At 39.1% G+C, this 24159-nt stretch overlaps 1 protein-coding gene across 1 annotated transcript; it reads left to right on the forward strand.

The window, feature by feature from the left end:
* Positions 1 to 7271: 7271 nt before the first annotated feature.
* LOC115729452 (ABC transporter G family member 14) lies at positions 7272 to 11075 on the forward strand. Its single transcript, XM_030660035.2, has 5 exons — positions 7272 to 7602; positions 7844 to 8642; positions 9200 to 9367; positions 9559 to 9746; positions 10177 to 11075. Exons 1-5 carry the CDS (start codon positions 7420 to 7422, stop codon positions 10822 to 10824), a joined length of 1986 nt encoding a protein of 661 aa, XP_030515895.2. The 5' UTR covers positions 7272 to 7419; the 3' UTR covers positions 10825 to 11075.
* Positions 11076 to 24159: the final 13084 nt, after the last annotated feature.

The raw sequence follows: 24159 nt of genomic DNA on the forward strand, positions 1-24159 counted from the left end.
ACATTCGAAAGGGGTTTCAACATGTTATGAAGAACTCAAGGTTGGTCATCAACTTTTAAGGTAGCTCTTTTAGATGACCCGATAAGTGCATCTTTAGCTTGTGGAAAGAGGCTGAAAGATTCAATTGTTTAGCACTTGTTTACTCATTCACAATATAATGAGCAAGGTGAGTGGATCATTCTCAAAGAATTCGACTCCAAATCAATAGTCTTGGTTCTATGGGGTATGCTTGGTCGATGTCGTGGCGGAATTCAGATGGAACAAATCTCAATTCAATAATAACTAACTCATCAAAATTCATCACTGAATAATTTCTAAAGCACTATAATATTTTAGCAAAACAGAGTCAATCTTGGCCATGCTTTGCCTTTGCTTATCACCAAACAACAGATAAGATATGATAAAATCCTTAGATTTCTTATCTTATCATATCATGTCCTATCTTGACTAGAAATTCAGATGACGAGATGCAAAGACATGGTTTAATATATCATGACTAGAAATTCGGACAACCAAATGCGGACGTATGGTTTAATATTTAAGTGTTCTAACATTCTCTCTTAAAGAGTAAGTTGGACTTTGGACTTAGCCTAAAACGTGAAAATATGTAATTAGGGAGGCAAATAGGGGCTTGGAAAGATTTTAACTATTAACCTCTTACTCCGATACCATTTGTTGGGAGCGCAAAGTAAAAGCTCAATACTTTCACTTGGGTAGATCTTAAGGGGAAGCCCAAGTTCAAGCTCATCAGCATATGCAATTGAACCCACATTTCCTCAAAAGCTTAACTTAATGTATTATATGACAACCGTGATATATAAATTGCTCCACACTATGTTAATTCCTTGATGTGGAACTTTCTAACATAACTCACACTAGTTCAACAATTTATCCTTTATGTATGGGCTCACTATTAGGCATGCTCTACTTAATTCAGGTCTTCTTTTGTAGCACCCTTTCTCAAATTGGTTCACCTCTCTATTGTGTGCGAGGAACGCAACAATAGCAATATTGACTTTCATCACTACTCTTTCTTTGGACCAAATTTGAATGTTGCTATTGGACTACGTTGGTGTACCACAACCACCACCTTCACCCCTAGTCTCTTTCTCAAGATTGAACCATGAAGACTGAAAATCGTGTTGGTTACGAGATTATTTCCGGAGATATTCACCAAAATCTTAAGTTGTTAGATGAATTAGTGGTTTAGTATTAAAATATTCTAACATTCTCTCTCATACATACCTGGAAACATATAACTATGGGAGGTAAATAGAGGCCTGAAAAAATTAAAACTTAGGACATTCTACTTTAATACCATTTGTTAGGATTGCATAGCAAAAGCTCGATACTTTTACTAAGAGAGAGTGTGAAGGGAGAAGCAAGTTTGAGCCCGTCAACATATTCGGTTGAACCAATCTTCACTAAAAAATGAAGTCAATGAGTTATGAGCTAATTATGATGCACTAACTGTTCCATGCTATATCAATTCCTTGATGTTGAACTTCCTAACACAACTCACTCCAACTCAATAATTTTCTCTTCACTTGTGAACTTAGTGTTAGGTTTGCTCTCTCTTAACTTGGATATTCTTTTGTATCAACCAATCTCAAATTGAATCTCCACTTTGTTGCATGTGAGGACCGTAACAGTACCAATACTTACCTTCATCATTGCTTTCTTTGGACCAAACCCGAACGCCGACATTAGAACCACGTTGGTGTATGACAATGCATGCCTTCACTTCTGGTCTCTTTTCTCTAGACCGAATCATGAAGGCTTCCCAAAAATTGCGTCGAGCATGAGATTTCCTCCTTGATATGCTCAACAAACATTATTACACTTATTGTGGATAGCCGCAAGTCAACCATTAGTTTTGATACAATTGGAAATTTTATATGACTACTACCAATTGTTCTAAAAGCTCAAGCTGTTAGATATAGGCATGGTTTGATATTCAAGTATATTCTAATTTGAACTCGGGGCCTTCTTCTCTAACATCACTTGTTGGAAGCACAGACCAAAAATCTTATATCTTCACTTGGGAGATCGCTAAGAAGGAGATTAAGTCTAAGCTCTTCAACATATTTGATTGGACTCACTTTAATTAAAATTTTAAGTTAATGAGTTACGGGCAATTATAGTATATTAACTGCTTCACACAATATCAATTCCTTAATATGGGACTTCTTAATACAACTCACACTAGCTCAACAATTTCCCTTCATGTGTAAGTTCGATATTAGGCCTGCTTCCCTGTAATTTAGGTTCTTTTGTATCAATATCTCTCAAATTGAATTTCCATTTTATTGCTTGTGAGGACCACGACAATAGCAATGCTGACCTTAATCACTACTCTTCCTTTGAATCAACCCTAGTGCAGCTATCGGGACTACGTTGCTGCATAACAACGGCTACTTTCACTCTTGATCTCTTTTTCCATATCGAATCATGAAGGTTGCCCAAGATGCCCTCCTTATGATATGTACCAAATGCCATTGTACTCATTACGAGTGGCCACTAATCAAGCATTGGCTCTGTAATCGTTTAAGATTTTGCAAGACTATTGCCAACTGTTCTAAAAGCTTGAGCTGTTGAATGAAGCCGTGATTTAATATTTAAATATTCTAGCTCTCTCTCTCACGCGTAGGCTAGATTTTAGTCTTAGCCTAAAACGTAGAGATATATAATTGGGGAGTCAAATTGAGAGCTGAAAATATTTAAACTCATGACCTCGTTTTCTGATACCATTTGTGGGGGTGTAGAGCAAAAGTATATACCTTACTTGGGAGATCGCCAAATGAAAACCCAAGTCCAAGCCTATCAATATATCTATTGGATCCATCTTCACTCAAAAGATTATATTAATGAGTTGGGTTAACTAGGATATATTAACTCATTTACACTATATCAATTTCTCAATGTGGAATTTCTTAACACAACTCATATCGCCTTAAACTATTCGATGAAGGCGTGATTTAATATTTAAATATTCTAGCACTTCCCTTATGCATAGGCTGGATTTAGCCTTAGCCTAAAATGTAGAGATATATAATTATGCAGAAAGATTTGAACTCATAACCTTCTGTTTTGATACCATTAGTTGGGGCGCATAGTAAAAGCATGATACCTTACTTGGGAGATCGCCAAATAGAAGCCCAAGCCCAAGCGCATCAACATATCTATTGGACCCTTCTTCACTCAAAATATTATGCCAATGAGTTATGGTTTAACTAAGATATATTAACTTATTGACACTTCATCAATTTCTTGATGTGGAACTTCTTAACACAACTCATATCAACTTAACAATTTTCCCTTTATGGGTGAGTTCAATGTTAAGGCTACTCCCCATTAATTTAGATGTTCTTTTATATCAACCTATCTCAAATTTAATCTCTACTTTGTTACGTGTGAGGACCACAACAATAGCGATACCGACCTTCATTCTTGCTCTCTCTTTGAAACACACATGAACATTGCCATTGGGACCGCTTTACTACGCTACAACACCCAACTTCACCCTAATCTCTTTCTCTAAACTGAACCATGAAGGTTGCCTAGAATTGTTGGTTTCGAGATTCCTTCCTTGATTTATTCATCAAACACCGCTACACTCATTGAGAGTAGCCATCAATCAAGTTTGGCTCTAATACCATTTTGAAATTTTGTGGGACCAATTGTCAACTATTTTAAAAGTTTAAAAATATTAAATGAATGCGTGGTTTAATATGTAAATCTTCTAACACTCCACTTATGTGGAGGCTAAACTTTGGTCTTGACCTAAAATGTAAAAATATGCAATTGGGGAGGCAAATAGAAGCTTGAAAAAATTGAACTTAGGACCTCCTCCTCCAGTACCACTTGTTGGGAGGGCAAGGAAAAAGTTTGATACCTCACTTGGGAGATCCCAAGAAGAAGCCCAAGCTCTAGCCAATCAACATATCCAATTGGACCACATTCACTCAAAAATTTAAGGCAATGGATTATGGATTAGCTATGATATATTAATTGCTCCGTACTACATCAATTCAATGATGCTGTGTAACGTCCCAGGTCCTTTACCTTGCTATTCTACCTCTGTTTAATCTATTTATTTATTTATTGTCAACCTTTATTCTCTATTTGCGCAAACGTTAGTAGCCAACATAATTTAATAGAAATAAGAGCTTCCAAGATATTTACAAACATACTTATTTTTACACATATATGCATCATAATATTGTACAATATTAACTCACCTCCTTTTGACCGTACACAATCAAAATTGAGGAGGTTACCCTTACGCCTGTAGCTTTGCCCGTTTTTAGACTACTTAAACTTCTTTCTCATTTTGGCTCGAGCTCCCTTCTAAGGTATTGCTCCTCCATGGAACCCAACTGGTCCATTGAAGTGGCGTAGAGGGCCCATAAGCATACCTTTGCTTAGTATCCGATGCTATGAATAAATCACAAGGGAACCTGTTGCGGCTAACCTATATCAATCCATACTATTGCTTTTATCCTAACACACTCGACACTTGTCTCTACATCAACGAACTCTTGCTTGGTATGTTCCATGTGGGTCGGGTATTCGAACAATGGGAGAGTCGATTTTCGTTTCTTAAAAAGTAAAGGGATAAGCACACAACCCAGTAGGAAAACCACTAGCTTTAAAATAAAGTAGAAGTTCTAACACCTAATGTCGCGAACCACAAAGCTATCCTATGATTCATTACTCAAAATTATCAAGCACGACATTAGTTATTATATCATTCATATTCTGAATAGTGTAAAAGATTTTTCTTTTCACTTTTGCACTTTCTTTTTCTGAGCGTTCTATTACTCATGATGACCGTGTATGACATTTGTCATAATGTCAAGTACAAATTCAATAAATGCAATAGACATTTTTTTTTATTACTTTTGGGCTTTCTTTTCCCAAGTCTCCCATCAGAACTTCCGGTACAAGGCAACGTCACCACTGCATGTATGTGACGGCACATACATTTCATATCATCGTTAGGTGGAGGATGTCTAAGCCATCGCCTCAAGTATTACTTTTAACGGATGATGGCACATACATATGACCACGTTGTCACAAGCAATAGTCAGATATGTTGTCACCTCAAGCCCCCGCATCGTTACATTTATCACTAATGATGACAGTTATCGTCTTTGAATGGCAACCACACTCTAGCATACACATGATCCATTTCTTAATCTTGATTACGATTATCATACCATCCACATGTCCTAAGAAACGTTCTATTCCATATACAATAAATACTCATGTACACATAATGATTTGTTTTTCAATCTTCATTTAGCAAAGTCTACACACACGTTCCGACACACATTTCATTTAATTCATAAGGAATAACCATGCATCCACTCATGAAAGCATTAAACTAGCATCCCTATTCCAAACCTACCCGAGAACACACGAAGGGTGATCGAGGACATGAGCCAAGCAAATGAGAGAGCGTGAAGGACATGAGAGAGAGAGAGAGAGAGAGAGAGAGAGAGAGAGAGAGAGAGAGAGAGTTGGTGGATATCGGAAATGAAGAAACCATATCCCTATTTATAATAGTTTTCTAGCTTCACTTTTAAGTTACCTCATTAATGACCTTCCTTGTTAAGTTTTTTACCAATGTGAATGCATTTATAGCATCTTGACTTTATCAATCTTTTTAGTGTGAACTCATTTATAGTTTCTTGATTTTGTTATCCTATTAGTGTAAACTCATTTATAATTTCTTGACTTTCTTAATCAAATTATTGTGAACTCATTTATAATTTCTTGACTTTGTTATTGAAAATGACATTAATCTTATCCTATCATTAAATGCTTGAAAATGACATTTATCTTATTATATCAGTAAATACTTGAAAATAACATTTTTATTTGTCATTTGCCTCTTGACTTCTTATTGACTTATCGAAAATGACATTGATTTTGTATTGACTTGGCATTGACTTATGTATTCTAATTGGCTTGCCTTTGACTTGTATATTAATTCAAGAATTATTACCTTGTATCATGTTTTCTAATATGAAATTTTCAAAAAAACTTTTGAAATAATTAAAGTAATGGCTTTCTTGATGAGTCACTCGATAGCTTCTTCGAGAAGCTTTACGATTTCTTTTTTTATTAAGAAATGTTTTAGCTTCCTTTAGAAGTTTCTAGGTGTTTTAAGGAACAAGTCAAGACATATTCTTTTATTTTTTTTAATTATTTTCAATTTAATAAATTTCGGGATGTCATATGTAGGACTTCCAACATAACTCACACTAGCTCAACAATTTTCTCTTCACATGTGACTTCAGTGATAGGCTTGCTCCCCCTTAATGTAGGTATTCTTTTGTATCAGCCTATGTCAAATTGAAACTACACTTTGTTGTATGTAAGGACAACAACAATAGCAATGCTAACCTTCATCATTGCTCTTTCTTTGGACCGAACCTCAAATACTGCTATCGGAACCTCGTTGATACACTACAATGCCCACCTTGAACCCTCATCTATTTCTTAGGATGGAACCATGAAGGCTGCCTGGAAATTGCATTGGTTAGGAGATTTCTTCCTTGAGATTTTTACCAAACATCACTACACTTAGTGAGAATGACCATCAATCAACCATTTGCTTCGATATTATTTGAAATTTTGTGAGACTATCGCCAACTGTTCTAAATACTTAAACTATTAGATAAATGCGTAAGTTAATACTAAAATATTCTAACAAACTCATCGAGCGTTATGTCCTAACTTACTTCACAAGCTTGCACGATTTATAGCACCATGTATGTATGTATGTATGTATGTATGTATGTATGTATGTATGTACGTACGTTCGTATGTATGTATGAGTATCCAGTCCATCCAAAAAAGTCATTGGTCAAGCTTTGAAGGATTGCAATAAGGCAACTCAAGTGAGAATATTGCCCAACCCCCAACACAATGTCAACATGGAATATAAACCGTCATCTCTCTCTTGGCAGTTGCAACAGAGAGAGAGAGAGAGAGTGTGTTGTAACACCAAAATGGAAAAGTTGTTAAGATCAAGAAAAGGTGAGTATAAATTGCTTTTTCATGAAGAGATAGAGAGTATAAACTATAGTAAGTACTTTGTGTGGAAGAAGAATAACTTTAAAAGGCACACACAATACAATACCGGGGGAACCCACCAAAGATTGGCCTCCACCACACACAAATACACCCACTCACACAGGAAAAATCCTCGTCTCGCTCACTACTATATATCTGCATCTTGCCCTCCAATTCACTTTGGGGAAGTGCCACAACACAAGCCACACCAAAAAAAAACCACACACACTCGCCCAAACACCATCCACAAAAAGTAACTCCTTAACTTCTCTCTCCCTTCACTTGTCATTACCAATATCTCAACTAGAATCCCACAACTTCTCCGTTTTGCTAATGCCCCTCCCTTGCACGGCCCCAAAGTCAACATATTGCAACCTCACCGCGGCGGTGGTGGCACAAGGTCAGACGGACATGTCTCGGCCACCTTGCAGCAGCGACGAAGCGGTCCTTGCTTACCCTGTTCAAGCTGGTTCTCAGTCCCTTATACAAGTCACCTTGTATCCCATAACTTTAAAGGTCTCTCTCTCGTCTCTATTGCTACTATGTTTTACTTGGAGAGTTCTTATTCTGCCGACCGTAGAGACAGCGCCTAGTTTGGCTGTTGTTGAACATAGTCCCACTAATTTAAGTTCCAGTGAACTAGTACCAATTTTGTTTCCCTTATAGTATAGTTAACTACATGATTTATTGAGCGTGCGATCCTTCTTCCTTATGATCCCTTCTGAAATCGAAAAAAACAAAAAAACATAAATTGCAGTTTGAGGAGGTGGTTTACAAGGTGAAATTGGACCAAAAGCAATCCTACTGGGGTGGCACGTGGAGCAGCAGCCCAAGAGAGAAGACCATCCTCAACGGCGTTAGCGGTATGGTCTGCCCCGGGGAGATACTCGCGATGCTGGGCCCCTCCGGCAGCGGCAAGACCACCCTCCTTACGGCCCTTGGTGGCCGCCTCAGTGGCAAGCTGTCTGGCAAGATCACGTACAACGGGCAGCCCTTCTCCGGGACTGTGAAACGGCGGATGGGGTTTGTGGCCCAGGACGACGTCCTCTACCCTCACCTCTCAGTGACCGAGACACTCCTGTTCACCGCTCTCCTACGGCTCCCCAACACCCTGCCGCTGGCCGAGAAGCTCCGCCACGTCGAGAGCATCGTGGCTGAGCTTGGGCTGACCCGGTGCCGGCACAGCATGATAGGCGGGCCGCTGTTCCGGGGGATATCTGGCGGGGAGAAGAAGAGGGTGAGCATAGGCCAAGAGATGCTGATCAATCCCAGTCTGCTGCTGCTGGACGAGCCAACATCAGGGTTGGACTCAACCACGGCACAGATGATCCTGACCACTGTGAAGCGGCTGGCTGGCGGTGGCAGGACGGTGGTCACCACCATCCACCAGCCATCGAGCCGACTCTACCACATGTTCGACAAGGTGGTGCTGCTCTCTGAAGGAAGCCCCATTTACTATGGACCAGCATCCGCAGCCTTGGACTACTTCTCATCCATTGGGTTCACCACATCCATGACTGTGAATCCAGCTGATCTTTTGCTTGATCTTGCCAACGGTAATTACATGAACATTACATAGCTTTGGTGATTTTCATTTTCCTTTCTGCCCTGGAGACGAGAATTAGAAATTTATCAGAACTGAACTAAGTCAGTTTACTTTATGTTCATGAGGTGGTATTTCATATGATTATTTTCAATCTCTCTTCATATTCGTAGCAAAAGTTTGACAGAGATGATGCAGCTGAGACTAATTGTGGTCAAAAGCGTAACTTTATGCAAATGGGGTGAAATGTGACCCTACCTTTCAAAACTTTCCTTTGTGCTATCGCGTAAGTTTTCATTCTTTAAGCTCCAAATGATTAAAAACACTCATAAACTGCCCCTCAACCTTCCACCAGGATGAAAGGACCAACCACTAAAGCAGTCCATAACTCTCGTGCATATGGACATACACCGGATGCACAAGTACACTTAAGTAGATTTTGCACATCATGATCATGTAATGTGTCGATTGAATCTTTAAGAGGGACTAACATATTGCTCAGGCCTTTTCATCTAGAAAATACCAGAGAATTGGAGTTTTTAAATTGAACGGTCGTCGGAAAATTTTCAGGAATTGCTCCTGACTCCAAGCACGCGACCGAGCATGGAGAGAACATGGAGCAAGAGAAGAAATCGGTGAGGGAAGCTCTTATTTCTGCTTATGACAAGAACATATCCGCGAGGTTAAAGTCAGAGCTGTGTTCTGTGGATATCATCAATTACAACGCTTTCACAAAAGGTGGGTCGAATCAAAGTCCACCCCTCGAATATCCTATGTCCTAGCATTTCTGCGTACATTTGCACATCACAACCCGATGCCTTGTAGTTATCAGGCAATGTTCAACAGAAAGCGACACCCATTTGATCAAATTGCCCATTTTTTCTCTGCCATGTCTCTCGTCTATCGCTTATGACGATGAAATCTTGCAGGACATGAGAAGAAGGCAGAGCAATGGTGCAACAGCTGGTGGCATCAGTTCAAAGTGCTGCTTCAGAGGGGGCTGAGAGAGAGGAGATTTGAATCCTTCAACAGGCTGAGAATCTTCCAAGTGATAAGCGTCGCGGTGCTCGGTGGACTCCTCTGGTGGCACACCCCGGCATCTCATATTGCGGACCGCGTAAGAATTTTTCTTTTTCCCCAACGTCAAGTCTATCCCAGTAGTCCATGACAGCAACATGACCTTGGTCGTCTTTAAACTCTGGATATCGCCGAAAGAGAGTGCGAAATCCAGCAACCTTTTGTGCTGACTGCTAAGCCTTGGACATTCTGCTTCGTATTGACGCTCAGTCCTAAATCCTATGTTCTTTTTCAAATGCACTTTCCGAACTAACGTATTGCTTCCGAGTTCGTCACGCTAGATGATGAAAATAATGCCTCGAGGACTAAGAAAATCTCATTTCAGCTCGGTTCAATTTGGAGGACATGACACTGACTTGCAAAATAAAGTTTGATTTCTTCCTGATAAATTGAGTCATGTAACATTTCCAAACAAAACAAAACAAGGGGAATTGTCCACCGCTGAAATAGTTTTGCTTTGATGATTGCAGATCGCCTTGCTCTTCTTCTTCTCTGTGTTCTGGGGCTTCTATCCACTCTACAATGCAGTCTTCACATTCCCTCAAGAAAGAAGAATGCTCATCAAAGAACAGTCGTCAGGGATGTACCGGCTCTCGTCCTACTTCCTAGCCCGGACCGTCGGTGACCTCCCTCTCGAGCTCGCCCTCCCAACTGCATTCGTTTTCATCATCTACTGGATGGGCGGGCTCAAGCCTGACCCGGCCACTTTTATCCTCTCCTTGCTCATCGTCCTCTACAGTGTCCTGGTGTCGCAGTCCCTCGGATTGGCTTTTGGCGCCATCCTCATGGACGTAAAGCAGGCCACGACATTGGCCTCCGTCACGACTCTCGTGTTCCTGATCGCGGGTGGGTACTACATTCAGCAAATACCCCCGTTCATAGAGTGGCTCAAGTACTTGAGCTACAGCTACTACTGTTACAGGCTCCTTCTTGGGGTCCAGTACAGCAATGACGACGTCTACGAGTGCACGAAAGGGGAGCTTTGCCGGGTCAGAGATTTTCCAGCCGTCAAAGCCGTGGGGCTCAGCAATTTGTGGTTGGATGTGTTCATCATGGCCTCCATGTTGGCCGGCTACCGACTCATTGCTTATGTCGCACTGCATAGGGTCTTGAGGTAATAAGTCCTGCCGGAGGCTCGCTTCGCCCTGCTCAAGAAACAGCCTTTGAAGAGCTTTTCGACCTTCTTGATCCGAGGAATAACGTTTTCGATGAAACCGTCGATCGCGCATGCAAATTTTGACGAGGTTCCTTCTCATGAAGTTGATGTTATCACCCCTTCTTTTGGTGGTAGGTTAGACGATACTTGAAGGAAATTCTGATCTTCGAATCATCCTAATAATACTATACTTGCATAATTTGAATATGCGACAACATTAGATTGGGAGTCAACAGATTCCGAACACCACTTTGGTTTTTCAGTTGCAAGTGCATTGGCAGGTAAAGAGAGCACTATGATCTGGTGATTTAACTAAAAGGAATGCATGACAGTGACCCACATAAGATCCAAGAGAGGGGTGAATGAGTGGCTTAATCATCTAATCCCTTAATTAATTAAGGAAAAGATGACAAGATTAGTGAGTTGATGCTTGATGGTGCTTCGCCTCAATGATCAAGAAAGTGTCCTGGCCTTTTGGTGTAAATTGATCAGGCAGCTTGCAAATCCTTGCATGATTCTCCATCCAAATTATTGATGGAGCTTTGACATGACGTGAACAAAAATTAGAGCGACGGTCCATGGATTAGACCGGTCATGAGTTTCAAAAGAGAGGATCAAACTAACTCCGGTTCTTGATGGAAAGAGAGGCATCTTTACTTGTTCCATATGGGGAAAGATGAAAGGCAAGGCATCTGATCCTGGAACCAAGAAAAGAGGGAAGCAAAGAACAATTCGCAAATAGTCTCACCATAAGCAATAGGAGTCCCTTTTTTTTCTTCCTTGGGAATAATGTATGGGATATAAAGATAGGGAGTTTAATTTTTCTCGCTAGTCAAAAAAGGTTTTCCATGTCGGCAAACTATAGACCATCCCTCATAAGAACGTTTAGAAGGCCCCGGACTTAGCTCTCACATCGCTGTCCACTGGGCAAGCCCATCGCCATTGCGTCATCACGATGCAAGTGAGGAGCCCGAGATCGGCGAAGCGCATCTCAGACTCGTCCTTCACATATTTCAACCACGGTTTTCCAAGACCAGTTACACACGGGGTAGTCAAACTCATGGTTTTGGCTTCTAGATCAAGTCTCGGACTGCTTGACCAACCAGCGCTGATAAGCCGGGATTATTGTAACTAACATGTCAAACGATATGACAAACCGCTAACGGGTACTTGATAATGTTATTTTTGTATCCCTAATGTCGTTCATGTGACGCCCAATGTTGGGTTTTAGTGGTGCAGGACGGTTTCTAGGAGAGAAGAACAGGTATATTTTCATAGCAATTGGAGTTATGGATTTAGTAAGATAGTGGGAGTAGAGAGTGGAGGCCCCCATGGGCGAGGCGTGGGAATGTGGGGGGGGGTTAGTTAGATCTTAGAGGCCCATGCAAGCCATGATTTGACACCCAAGAAAGTCCAATGTCAATTCCTACATCATCCCTAGGAGTAGTAGTAGGAGACTAGTAGTACTTAGTGCACTTCCACATCGGATGAAACTGAGTACAATGGATGGCTCCAAATAATTTCGAAAAGGAAACCAAATCTTGCTTGTCTTTTTCCCCCCCCACGTCGAGGGGCTGTGGTTTTTTTATTTTGTTTTCGTGTTTGTCCGGGACTTTTAGAGAAGAGGACACCGGAGTGTCCTAATTTTTATGTGACGCTGATTTTGATATTAAAACTTTTTGTCGGATCACTTAAACACTAAATTTAAAAAAAGACGATTACTTAAGTACCTTTAGTGATAAATATTGACCAAAAGTCTTATGTGATTTTTTCAATTAGATATTACTGTCTATGTGAATTTTTTGTAAGAAAAAGAAATTCCGCATCATGTACATCTTTGGTCAATCAAATCTAGCAGACATTGGAAACACATCGCCGTCATCATCTAAGGCACCGAACGAGCCATCGTCCATGGTAGCTATAGTTGCTGCATCACCAATGAAGTGGGTCGTTCTTCCTTTGCATTCATTGTCCATGGCCGCCGTAGCTACTCCATGATTGATGAGGCAGGTCATCCTCCCTCTAGCGCGACTACTAGTCCGGTTCGATTTTTGAGTGGGTCCATGTCGCGACCTAAAAAATTCAAAAAAAAATTCAAGGCTAATGGATTATCGAGTTAATTATTTAACTAACCTAACTCGGACTTTCTTAAGTCTATACCAAATCGCAACTTGAGGTTCAATTGATTAACATGCAATATATTTTAATTTTGGAGCCGCCACTAATCATTTATGGTAGGTCGATTAGAAACCTAAATAAAATAGCGGGAGAACTATTTTATTCCTACAAACCAGAGATTAAGAGGTCGGGGACTTGATTACGCCAAATTACTCTAATGCCCTTTTGGTACCATTTTATTTCATGAAAAAAACATTTGAGAAAGCAACATTAATTGATTTTAACCTAAGTCACTAACAAAGGTTGTCACGCGGGTCACAATCAATTAATGAACATCCGTAAGTCAATATAATCAAGAGCGCATGTGTCACACAAAATTATTTTTTTTTTCACTTTTTGATTTTTTTTTTTTATGGATGCATGAAAAACTATACTACATGCAATGCGGGAAATTATTCTAGGATGCTATGATATGGTTTAAATGCAAATCTAGGCTAGATGACGTGCAAGCGATGACATGCACATGGAAATTAATTTCGTGATGTATGAATTAATTACAATTCTATACATAAACTAATATATAGATATATGCTTATAGTTTAATTAAATTGATTACGTGATGTTGGCATCAATTAAATAACCTAAGCATACAACTCTACATGCAATGCAAACTAACATGGTATGAGATGACATAGCAAAGATGAATGACGTGGCATGGATGACGTGGCAAAGATGAATTTTTTATTTTCGGATGAATTTATTTCCTAAAATAGAACTATGCCAAAATAATTTTTATCTTGCATATTTTAGAGTTTACATTCACCTAAACTCTAATATATTGAAGATATATTTTTTAAACATGAGATCCTATCTAAACATGCAATTTCCATCCTAAAATGCAATCTAACCTAATTATTTACAAAAAAGAAAGAAAGATTAGATATGCAATGATCTACATGATGCTATTTTTGAAAAGATATGCAATTCTTAAACATGGAAAGTGAACAAATACAAATCTTTTAGAATTTTCGAGATTACATCATACGATGGATATATTCTAAAAGATAATGACAATCAAGCAACTCAAATCAAAAGAGGGAAGTGAATATGTCAATCAATGTCAATCAAGAAAGTGGATATATCAATCAAGTTTTAAAATATTTCGCGAATATTTGAGTCCATTCTTTAATTCGTATTCCTACAATTTACAATTGAACTCAAATTCTTGCCTAATCAAGTATTCCATCATTAATCCTAAAGATGGATGTTCTTGATCGTGTGACAAGTTGCGGATTAGGAAAGAAAATTTTGCTAATCAACCTGTATTTTGAAAAAATATCCACTTCGATGCAATATTCAAGATATGCAAATAAATCACAAAATAAGCAAGTGAATATATCAAAGTTTAAGATAGGAAAACCTTGTCTTGCAAAATTACGCTTTCCTAATTTGAATTTCACCAAGGATTGCACTCCACGAACCAATCAGCTAGGGACTTGCTCGAGGTGATTCACGCGTGGCTCGGGACTGGACATGTTGGTGTGCGATGGACTTGCAGATTAGGACCATCGGGATTCGTAGCTCTACTTTTGATGTTGAAGTCGTCCACTCACGAATTGAACAGGAAGAAGACAAAATTTTCAGAGATCCACATGGCTTTCTTTTGAGTAACAAATATTACCTCTACTTTTCTCAAGTTTCTGTACATGTGTCCTCCAATGTGCAGCACATGTTCCTTGTTTTTTTTTTATGACGTGGGAGTAGCAAGCCAGGAGCAACTCAGCACAACCAAGACTAACAGGATGTCAATGGTTGACTAGGGACTCTTCGTGGACCACAAGCCGCAAACATCTCAGTTTTGAATTGCTTCTTGGATCCGCAGTTCATGAGTTGCGACTGAAGGAGCTTCTCGAGGCTTGTTGGTCTTTGGATCTTCAAGCAGTAGCTGTGTGGGGATAGGACGAGGAAGGCGTCTCGTAGCTCCAGCAAGTGTAAGATCTAGCAGAAAACGTCAGGTTCAGTAGGTGGTGTTGACCAGCAGCGAATTCTCTCCGTCAATTCTCTCTCAAAATTCTCATGTCCCACTAAAAATCCCCCCCCTTCAGTCGCTTATGGGTCTCTTTTATAAGCGACAAAGTCTAGGTTAATGAGAAAGAAAGAAGATTTTGTTTCCTTTTGTGGCTTTTTTTTTTTTCTGCTCAAGCCCATTTGCACTTGGAGATATCTCTTTATTTTATTTTTTTGTGTATTGCAAGTCCATATGCCCTCAAGAAGAACGTGCCATGCTTTCATAAAAGATATATTGCTTCAAATAATAGGGTGAACTATGTCTTTACGGGTGAGATTGTCTCTTGTGCAATATTTCTTTCCCGTCCTCTCATCCGAAAATCTGCATTTTCATAAGATCCGAGATCTTTTCACCAATGGGCTTGGACGAATTTTCATCATTATGGGCTTAGTCAAGACAATTAAGTTTATAGCCATCCGCCACCGATCCGAATTGAAATGCATGATTATTTAAGACTATATTAAAATGGAGATAATATGAAAATGACTTAATTATTTTTGTTAGAACTAAAAGATTAACTCTAATTTTTTTATGCAAAAATGACTAAAAATTTTAGGTGTCAACAAATGCCCCTCTTTGAGTGGAGGCTCGTAGATGTTTCGCTCAAAGATAAAATTGAAGCCTAAAATTTAATGATGATGAATGTTTTTTATTTTATTTTATTTTATCTTTTTTACGGGAGTTTCAATCCCATTTTTAATGCAATGGAAATGATGCATGATATGCAAGATTGTAAATAACATGTGAAATTTGCACATTGATCGCATATGAGAATACCTATTATACCAAATACCTCACAATGCTGATGATTCCCTTAGTTTTTAAGTTTTTGATGCGAGGATCTTAAGGTACCGGCCCATCTGTTACCACGCATTTCCCCTTGATGTGGGACGATGCAAGATATGTATATCCTTCGGGATCACAAGAGCTACGTCATTGTGAGTTGATAAAATGTCAAAATCGCCGGTGCATATGTCTTCACGATTTGACAAAGGGGAACCAAAATCATAAGAGCTATGTCGTTATGATTTGGTTTGGATCAAAATCATAGGTGTTTATGTCGTCATGATTTGATAAAAGGGCCGAGAATCATAAGAGCTATGTTATTATGAGCCAACTACGAGTCAAGATTACCAGTGCATATGTCTTCGTGATTCGAGACCGAAATCATAAGAGCTACGTCATTATGATTTGATAAGATGTCAAGATCGCCAACACATATGTCTTTACGACACGGCGTAAGAGGCATATTGCCCGAATTGAACAAAATTTTATAGGAGCACCACCGAATGGAATCGATAAGTACGAAAGGGGCATATTGCCTAAATTGAATCATAACAACTATCATCAGAAGAGTTGTTAATTTGAAAAGGCGTTAGAAAACTTACTTGGGTTCTCCGAACGATTAATCAAGGAACGAAACAGATTGTTCATATCGTACCTGCTTACACACTTGAGATGAACACAGTTAACTATCAATACAACATGATATGCCCTTAAATTCTTGAATTTTCGTTTACATTATGAAGCTCCATCGGGGAATTTACCAATAAGGAAATCCGTATGATCCTTTTGACGAATTTGATCAAATCGAATGAGGAACTGTAGTCAAAAAGGACTTTTCACGTACTCTCATGAAAAAGGTTTTGAAACCCGACTATTGATGCGGGTAAAAGAAAACACTCGGAACTATCATCATCACACTTGACAAGGGCCCGGGTATTCTCGCAATTAGTATGACCGGACCAATCTATGAGGTCTTTTGCAAGGACTGTAATTCAGGTTTGGTCAAAGGGTTTATCAAAGGGGACTCGTATGAGTCATTTTTGGCTTTGAAATGAAATGAGATTCTTGTTAGCTGCATCGGGTTTACAAGTCAAGAACCCTACAAAATGAAGTAAAAATGATCTTGCTCGCACTTCTTCGAGCGATATTTATAAGCAATTCAAAATCCTACATAAACCAAGTACCCTAATCTAAAGAGACTTTTGGTAACGGTTGAAATGTAGGTTCGGGGTAACCATATCTTTACTTAGAATGGTATTTTTGCAGACTCCCTGGGGAACATTCGAATGCGTCCAACCGAGACACCCCTTCATTCTAGAGATTTTCCCGAGAGTTTTTTCCTCCCCCCCTTTTTTAGGCCGCATTTCTCTTTTTTTTTTTTTTTCTTTTTCTCATTTTTTTTGGGATTTTGAGATGCTCAAAATTTTGCCCACTGTTTTCTCTTTCTTTCTCTTTTTTTTTTTGAGTGGTAAGCCTTTGCTTTAATTACTCCCTTCTCTCCTTCTCTTTTTTTGATTTTTTTTTGAAAGGAAGGAAGGGGTCTCATCCGAGTCCCGCATATTTTGCTGGCAAATCTTTTAAGTTCGAGTTTGCCCCAAGGCATTTTGCTCATTTGCTAGATGATCCCAAATGATTCCTTGCTAGGATGATCACCAATTGGGTTACGAGAAATGAATCCGCCGCTCAAATTGGGTTTGCAAAGGGATAAATGTGTAAGGAATGAAATGCTCCTCATCATGTCTAAGGCTCTTGGACTAATACAAAATTCGCATGCAATAAATACATTCAAAGATTAATGCAAGTGAGAGCAAGAAAATTTTACTCATTCCTTGATCTAAGAATTGCCCCGGTGTGGGGTTATTCTTGACAGGGGCATGAAATAAAACGCCATTCAAAGGGGTTGAGCAAAGGGCAACCTTTAATGTTTGGATGGAGGAAATGAATGCCTTATTTCATCTTGGTCGTCATACTTCTCCCAAGATAACCCTTTGCCTTGTCAGTATGGAAACTCTCTCTTTTCATTGGGGGTTATGATATAAACGTGTATAGGAAATGGCTAGCCTTTCATCGTCCTGATATTCCTCATTCAAAATGATCGGTTCAGCAGAATCAAAGAAATTTCCCGATCGAAAACCTCCCACATTGAAGATTAATAATGCGAACAAGAACAATTCAAGTACAAGTATAATACATGAACACCCATTAGATGAATTGTAACTTGATTAAAATGTCGAAGCAAATCAAGCATAATATTTCTTTATAGCATCAGAATTGACAGGGTTGGTAAAAACACGACCATCCATCTCAGTCAAAATCAAAGCGTCTCTTGGGAGTACCTTCTCCATAACATACGGGCCACCATAGTTTGAAATTAACTTCCCTTCCGAAAGTGGAACAATGGGCAATAATTTTCGCAGGACAAGGTCACCAACCTGGAAGTGTCGAGGGTGAACCTTTTTGTTGAAGGATTTAGCAACCCTTTGCTGATAGCACTGGCCGTGACATACGGCCCTAAGCCGCTTTTCATCGATCAAATTTAACTAGTACATCCTCTATTAGATCCAATCGGCCTCGGTCGCCTTGACTTTAGATAGGACCCGCAAGGAAGGAATCTCCACCTCGACCGGTAACATTGCTTCCATCCCGTATACAAGAGAATACGAGGTTGTCCCAGTAGATGTTCGGATCAAAGTTCGATACGCCATGAGGGCAAATGGTAACCTTTCATGCCGGTCGCGATAATTCTCGGCTGCCTTAGCTAAGATCGGCTTAATGTTCTTGTTGGCTGCTTCCACCGCCCCGTTCATCCGGGGACGGTATGGCGAAGAGTTCGGATGCTTGATCTTGAATTCCTTGAACGGATCATCGACATGCTTATTGTTCAGGTTTGAACTATTGTCGGTGATTATGGCTTTAGACGAACCGTATCGCGCGATAATTTCTAGACGGATGAATTTCATGACATTCCAAGCTATGATCGCCGGGTATGATGTATCTTCGATCCATTTTGAAAAATAGTCAATGACGATAAGAATAAATCGATGTCCGTTAGATGCTTTAGGTTTAATAGGACCGATCACATCAATGCCCCACATAGAAAATGGTTATGGTTCAGATAATTGGTGCAACTTGTTCGGAGGAACATTGATCTTGTTGTTGAGAAAAATCCCTAGACGGTTTTGAAGTTGATAAAACAATCCAAGTACGCTTGTGTTTTGAGATAATGCCGTGATTTACTTATTTTACAGATTATCCTTTGGTGCGGGGATGCACGGGATTGAATCTGGTAAAAGGATTTGGCTCAGATGTTGTTTCTGAGAGTCTCGGACGATGAGCGGGGATAGCTCGGACGTTGGAATGACGCTCAAGCTCTAAGAGAAGTACTTCACAAGCAGTAATTAGAATTTCAAGAGGAATACATATTGAGCTTAATTGATGCATATCAACGGACGCCATCGAGCTAGATCGTTCTTGAAGATTCTCAGCAATGTAAATCAATCAAGGATGCGGAACTAAGGAGATATACAAAGACTTTCCAAATGGAAGAAATCATCTATGGAAACCCGGGATCATAATTGTATGGGCGATTTGATCCAAGCGTGGAAGACTTTCCTTTGGCGTTCCCCAACGGCTAAGAGATCTTCTTTTGGTAATCATCTCGTCTAAAAAGGTAGATTTGGAGAGATCTCTTCTGGATGCCTTACAACGGTTAGATTAGAGGCGGAAGAGTACAAAAGACATCTCGAAGACGAAAGGAAGACAGATCGGCGTTAGGAGGGAAAAATGTTCATAATTCTTAGATAGAGTGTATTCCATTTCAAACACACTTCTTGATCCATCCATTGTAATTGTGAGGAGGTGTACGCACAAATGTTGAGCGTTGGGTGTGAATTCCTGCGTGTCGAGGAGATCACCGATCCGTAACCTCCGAGCAGCTTATTAGTGGAATCCAATCGATTGGATATTAGCCGAAGAAGTGGACGTAGGCTTAACCAAAGCCGAACCACTATAAACCCTATGTGCAGTTTTTCTTATCTCTTTCCTTGATTACTCTAGATATTTTATGATAGCTAAAGCGCACACGAATAGCGCTTATTGATCACATTGCATATCCCGCACCAATTGAATTATTTGTTCATTCCGACACTCTCGATCACCATCATTTGAGATCTCTGTTTTATGCTGTGTGATCTAAACTCCGCAATAAACTTTTTAAAATCACATTCTATCACCTATTCACCCCCATTTAGGTGAAATTACTAGCCACCAATAATTGGTATCAGAGCCTCGTGCTCATCTTTTATGAAGTGTTTTTACTTCTGAGCTAACGATTTTTATGGCTAGCAATTTCTCTCCTTCTTGGATCGAAGGTGGAAGCAACAACATGCCACCATACTTTGAAGGAAAAGATTATAGCGACTGGCAGAACAAATTTAAAGCATTCCTCGGATGCCAAGATCCCCAAATCTGGGATGTCGTACAAAGAGGAGTAACACCAATGACAAAGACCACAAATGCAGGGGACAACACAACGCCGATGGCTATTCTAACCGCAACCGAGATAACCAAGAGAGCTGTTCTTGATGCAAAGGTCATTTATTCATTTTACAGTGCATTATCTCCTACTGAATATATACGTATTGCAGATTGCTCCTCATCGAACGAAATATGGGATAAGCTTCACATCACCTATGAAGGAACAGACTGAGTAAAGGAGACAAAAGTCAATTTTCTACTCGGAAAATATGAAGCCTGAAAAGACAGTGAAAGAAATGTTTGACGGGTTCACTAAAATAGTGAATGGTCTCACATATCACGGGCAACCAGTTTCTGGACCGATGAGAATCAACAAGCTACTCCGAACTCTTACAAAGGAATGAGACAACGTTAAAACTTCCATTTGAGAGACTCAAAGAATATCTCCCTTGTCAATGGATGAGCTCATTGGAACTCTTCAATCTTATGAAGAAGAAAGAATCAATGATGAAAACACAACTAGAGGTAAGAAGTCAATTGCCTTAAAATTTAATGTTGATATCGACGTTTCAAATTCTCAAGTCGAAGATGATGAAGAGCTACCGCTCATGGTCAAGAGATTCGGAAGAATGGCTAAACAAGGTAGGAACTTTAAAGACAGAAAGGATCTCGGACGATATAATCGGAGAAGATCATCTGAGATAAAAAATGAAGATCAAGAAGTTATCCATTACGAATGTAAGAAAAGAGGCCACATCAAACCCAATTGCCCACTATTAAAGAAGAAAGGCAAGGATGAGAAATCCAAGAAAGCATTGAAAACAGAGACTTGGAGTGACACCGAATGTGAAAGTGATGAAGAATACGCAAATGCCCGTCTAATGGCAGACTTAGATGATGACCTTGAGGTAACTCATTCAAACATCTCACCCGATGTATCTACGTATATAGATGAGCTATGTTTATAATACAAGGCTACTCTCAAGAGACTTTCTGAATTGAAAAAGGAAGTATCTATTTTAAACAAGAGGATATTTCGCAAAAAGATAAAGTTAACTTTCTCGAAAAAGAATTTTTTCAACTAAATGAGAAATCCGATTTTATATCTTGCAAAATTGCGCAATTGAAATCAAGGGTGGAAACTCTTGAAAAGGAAAACGATTTCTTAAAAAAGGAAAGAAATCCTTTTGAAGAGGAAAACATTTCTCTGAAAAAGGAAAAAGATCTTTTCGAAAAAAAGAACTCCATTTTGAAAAAGGAAGTTTTGGAGATACACAAAAAATTCTCATCCGGTTCAAAAATTTTACAACATATACTTTCTATACAAGTTCCCTACTACAACAAGTCGGGACTTGGTTTTCGTAAAGAAAGTGATGAGAAAAATTATTTTCCAAAAGTAAAAGAAAGACTTAAGCAACGACCTTCTAAAGGCACCTACGTGAGTCACTTTAGGAAACAATTTGTAAGATTTGAAGGACAACATCTCTCGGGATGTTCAAATTGTGGTGATCTGAAATATTCCAGGAGCTACTACTCAAAGATCAATCGACCAACACGTAACATTCTTAGATACACTCATACAGCTAACCTCAAAGGACCCAACCAAATTTGGGTACCAAAGAAAAAGTGAGAATCTTTGATCATTGCAGGTACCGAACAAAAGAAGAAACAAATGGTACCTTGATAGCGGTTGCTCTAGACACATGATTGGTGACTCATCCATGTTCATTGATTTTGAAAGTCTTGATGGAGGAATGTTTCCTTTGGAGGCAACAACAAAGGAACAATTATCGGCAAAGGAACCGTGAAGATTGGCAATCTACTTATCAAAGATGTTTCATTAGTCAAGGGTTTGAACTTCAATCTTGTTAGTATTAGCCAATTATACGATATTGGATACAAAGTTTCTTTTGCAGAAAATAAGTGCTCGTGTACAAGCCACGACAACAAGTCACCATTTATCGGACAAAGATATGGCAATATGTACCTTCTAGACACTTCGTCCGAGAATGAAAAATGTCTTCTATCCCTAAAAAATGATCCGGAATTATGGCACAGGATGCTACAACACATAAGCTTCAAGTAAATCAACAAACTTTCGAAAAAGAAGCTTGTGAGACAAGAATTTGCGAAGCATGCACTCTTGGAAAGCAAGTAAGAAATTTCCACAAATCTATAAATGAAGTTATCGCTACCCATGCTCTGTAGCCGTTGCACATGGATATCTTCGGACCTACTCGAACACGTAGTATTGGAGATAAAAAATATTGTCTTGTTATTGTGGATGACTATACTAGATTCATATGGGTATTCTTTCTTACTCACAAAAGTGATGCATTCCCATTTTTTAAAACCTTTTCTAAGAAAGTTCAAAATGAAAAAGGTTATTCAATTACAAGCATAAAAATTTATCACGGATGAGAATTTGAAAATCACTACTTTGCTGATTTCTATGATCAAAATGGTTTTCAACACAATTTTTCCTCTCCATATACTCCTCAATAAAATGGAGTTGTTGAAAGGAAAAATAGATCCTTGCAAGAAATGGCACGAACTTTTTTAATTGAAAGCAAAGCTCCACCCCATTTCCGGGCTAAAGCTTTTTCAACCGCCTGTTATATTATTAATCGTGTTTTCCTCGGACCATTGATTGAGAAAACTCCCTATGAACTCTACAATGGGAAGAAACCAAATATTTCATATTTTCATGTGTTTGGATGTAAATGTTATATTCTTAAGAATTCAAGTGATCGATTTGGTAAGTTTGATGAGAGATCGGATGAAGGTGTATTCTTGGGATACTCTACATCTAGTAAAGCTTACCAAGTCTTCAACAAGAACTCTCGGACAGTCGAGGAATCAATGAATGTGAAATTTCAAGATGAACGGACTACTCGGACGATAGATGCTGAAGGAATAATAAGATCTAAGAATCGGGAATCATCATCTGAGAAGGAAAAACCATCATCCGAAGATGCGGAACCGGATGAAACCTCTCGGAACATGGAGAACACTCCGCAAATCACATCATCTAAAGATTCAAATGATGAAGATTTCACTAAGATTGAATGTGATAAATCAAATAGGAGCTGGAAATACAGATCCAATCATCCCACAAATTAGGTCATTGGAAACATAGATGAAGGAGTTAGAACCAGATCCAAACTCAAGGATACGATAAATGCTTTTGCTCTAGTCTCTAAAGTCGAACCCAAAAGAATCGAAGAAGCTCTTGAAGATGAAAGCTGGATCGAAGCTATGCCACAAGAGTTACAACAATTCGGATCGAATGAAGTTTGGGAACTTGTACCTGAACCAAAGAATCATCCTGTTATTGGAACTAAATGGGTCTTCCGGAATAAGTCGGATGACAAAGCAAAAGTAATCGGGAACAAAGTAAGGCTCGTTGCAAAATGCTACTCACAAGAAACCTATGCACCAGTAGCAAGACTGGAATCTATTAGATTGCTACATGCTTACGCTTGCCATAATGACTTCAAGTTGTACCAAATGGATGTTAAAAGTCCATTTCTCAATGGATATATCAAGGAGGAAGTTTATGTCAAACAACCTCCCGGCTTTGAAGATCAAAAGAACTCAGATCATATATACAAGTTGAAGAAGGCTCTCTACGGATTGAAGCAAGCACCCTGAGCCTGGTATGAAAGGTTAAGTAATTTTCTTTGCTAAAAAGGTTTCGAAAAAGGTAAAGTTAATACAACTCTATTTATCAGAAGGGAAGGTAAAGACATTCCGCTTATCCAAATATATGTTGATGATATTATATTAGGCTCGTCTAACCAACATCTTTGTAAGAACTTCTCTCGGACCATGCAGAATGAGTTCGAG

Source organism: Rhodamnia argentea, chromosome 9, assembly GCF_020921035.1.
Source record: "Rhodamnia argentea isolate NSW1041297 chromosome 9, ASM2092103v1, whole genome shotgun sequence".
In the NCBI taxonomy this organism is placed as follows: Eukaryota; Viridiplantae; Streptophyta; class Magnoliopsida; order Myrtales; family Myrtaceae; genus Rhodamnia; species Rhodamnia argentea.

Excerpts from the sequence above, each read along its gene's own strand:
- LOC115729452 (XM_030660035.2), top strand. The coding sequence starts at position 7,420 with ATGCCCCTCCCTTGCACGGCCCCAAAGTCAACATATTGCAACCTCACC. Across the intron at positions 7,603-7,843 it reads TGTATCCCATAACTTTAAAG|TTTGAGGAGGTGGTTTACAA; the intron begins GTCTCTCTCTCG and ends CATAAATTGCAG. Across the intron at positions 9,368-9,558 it reads TTACAACGCTTTCACAAAAG|GACATGAGAAGAAGGCAGAG; the intron begins GTGGGTCGAATC and ends GAAATCTTGCAG.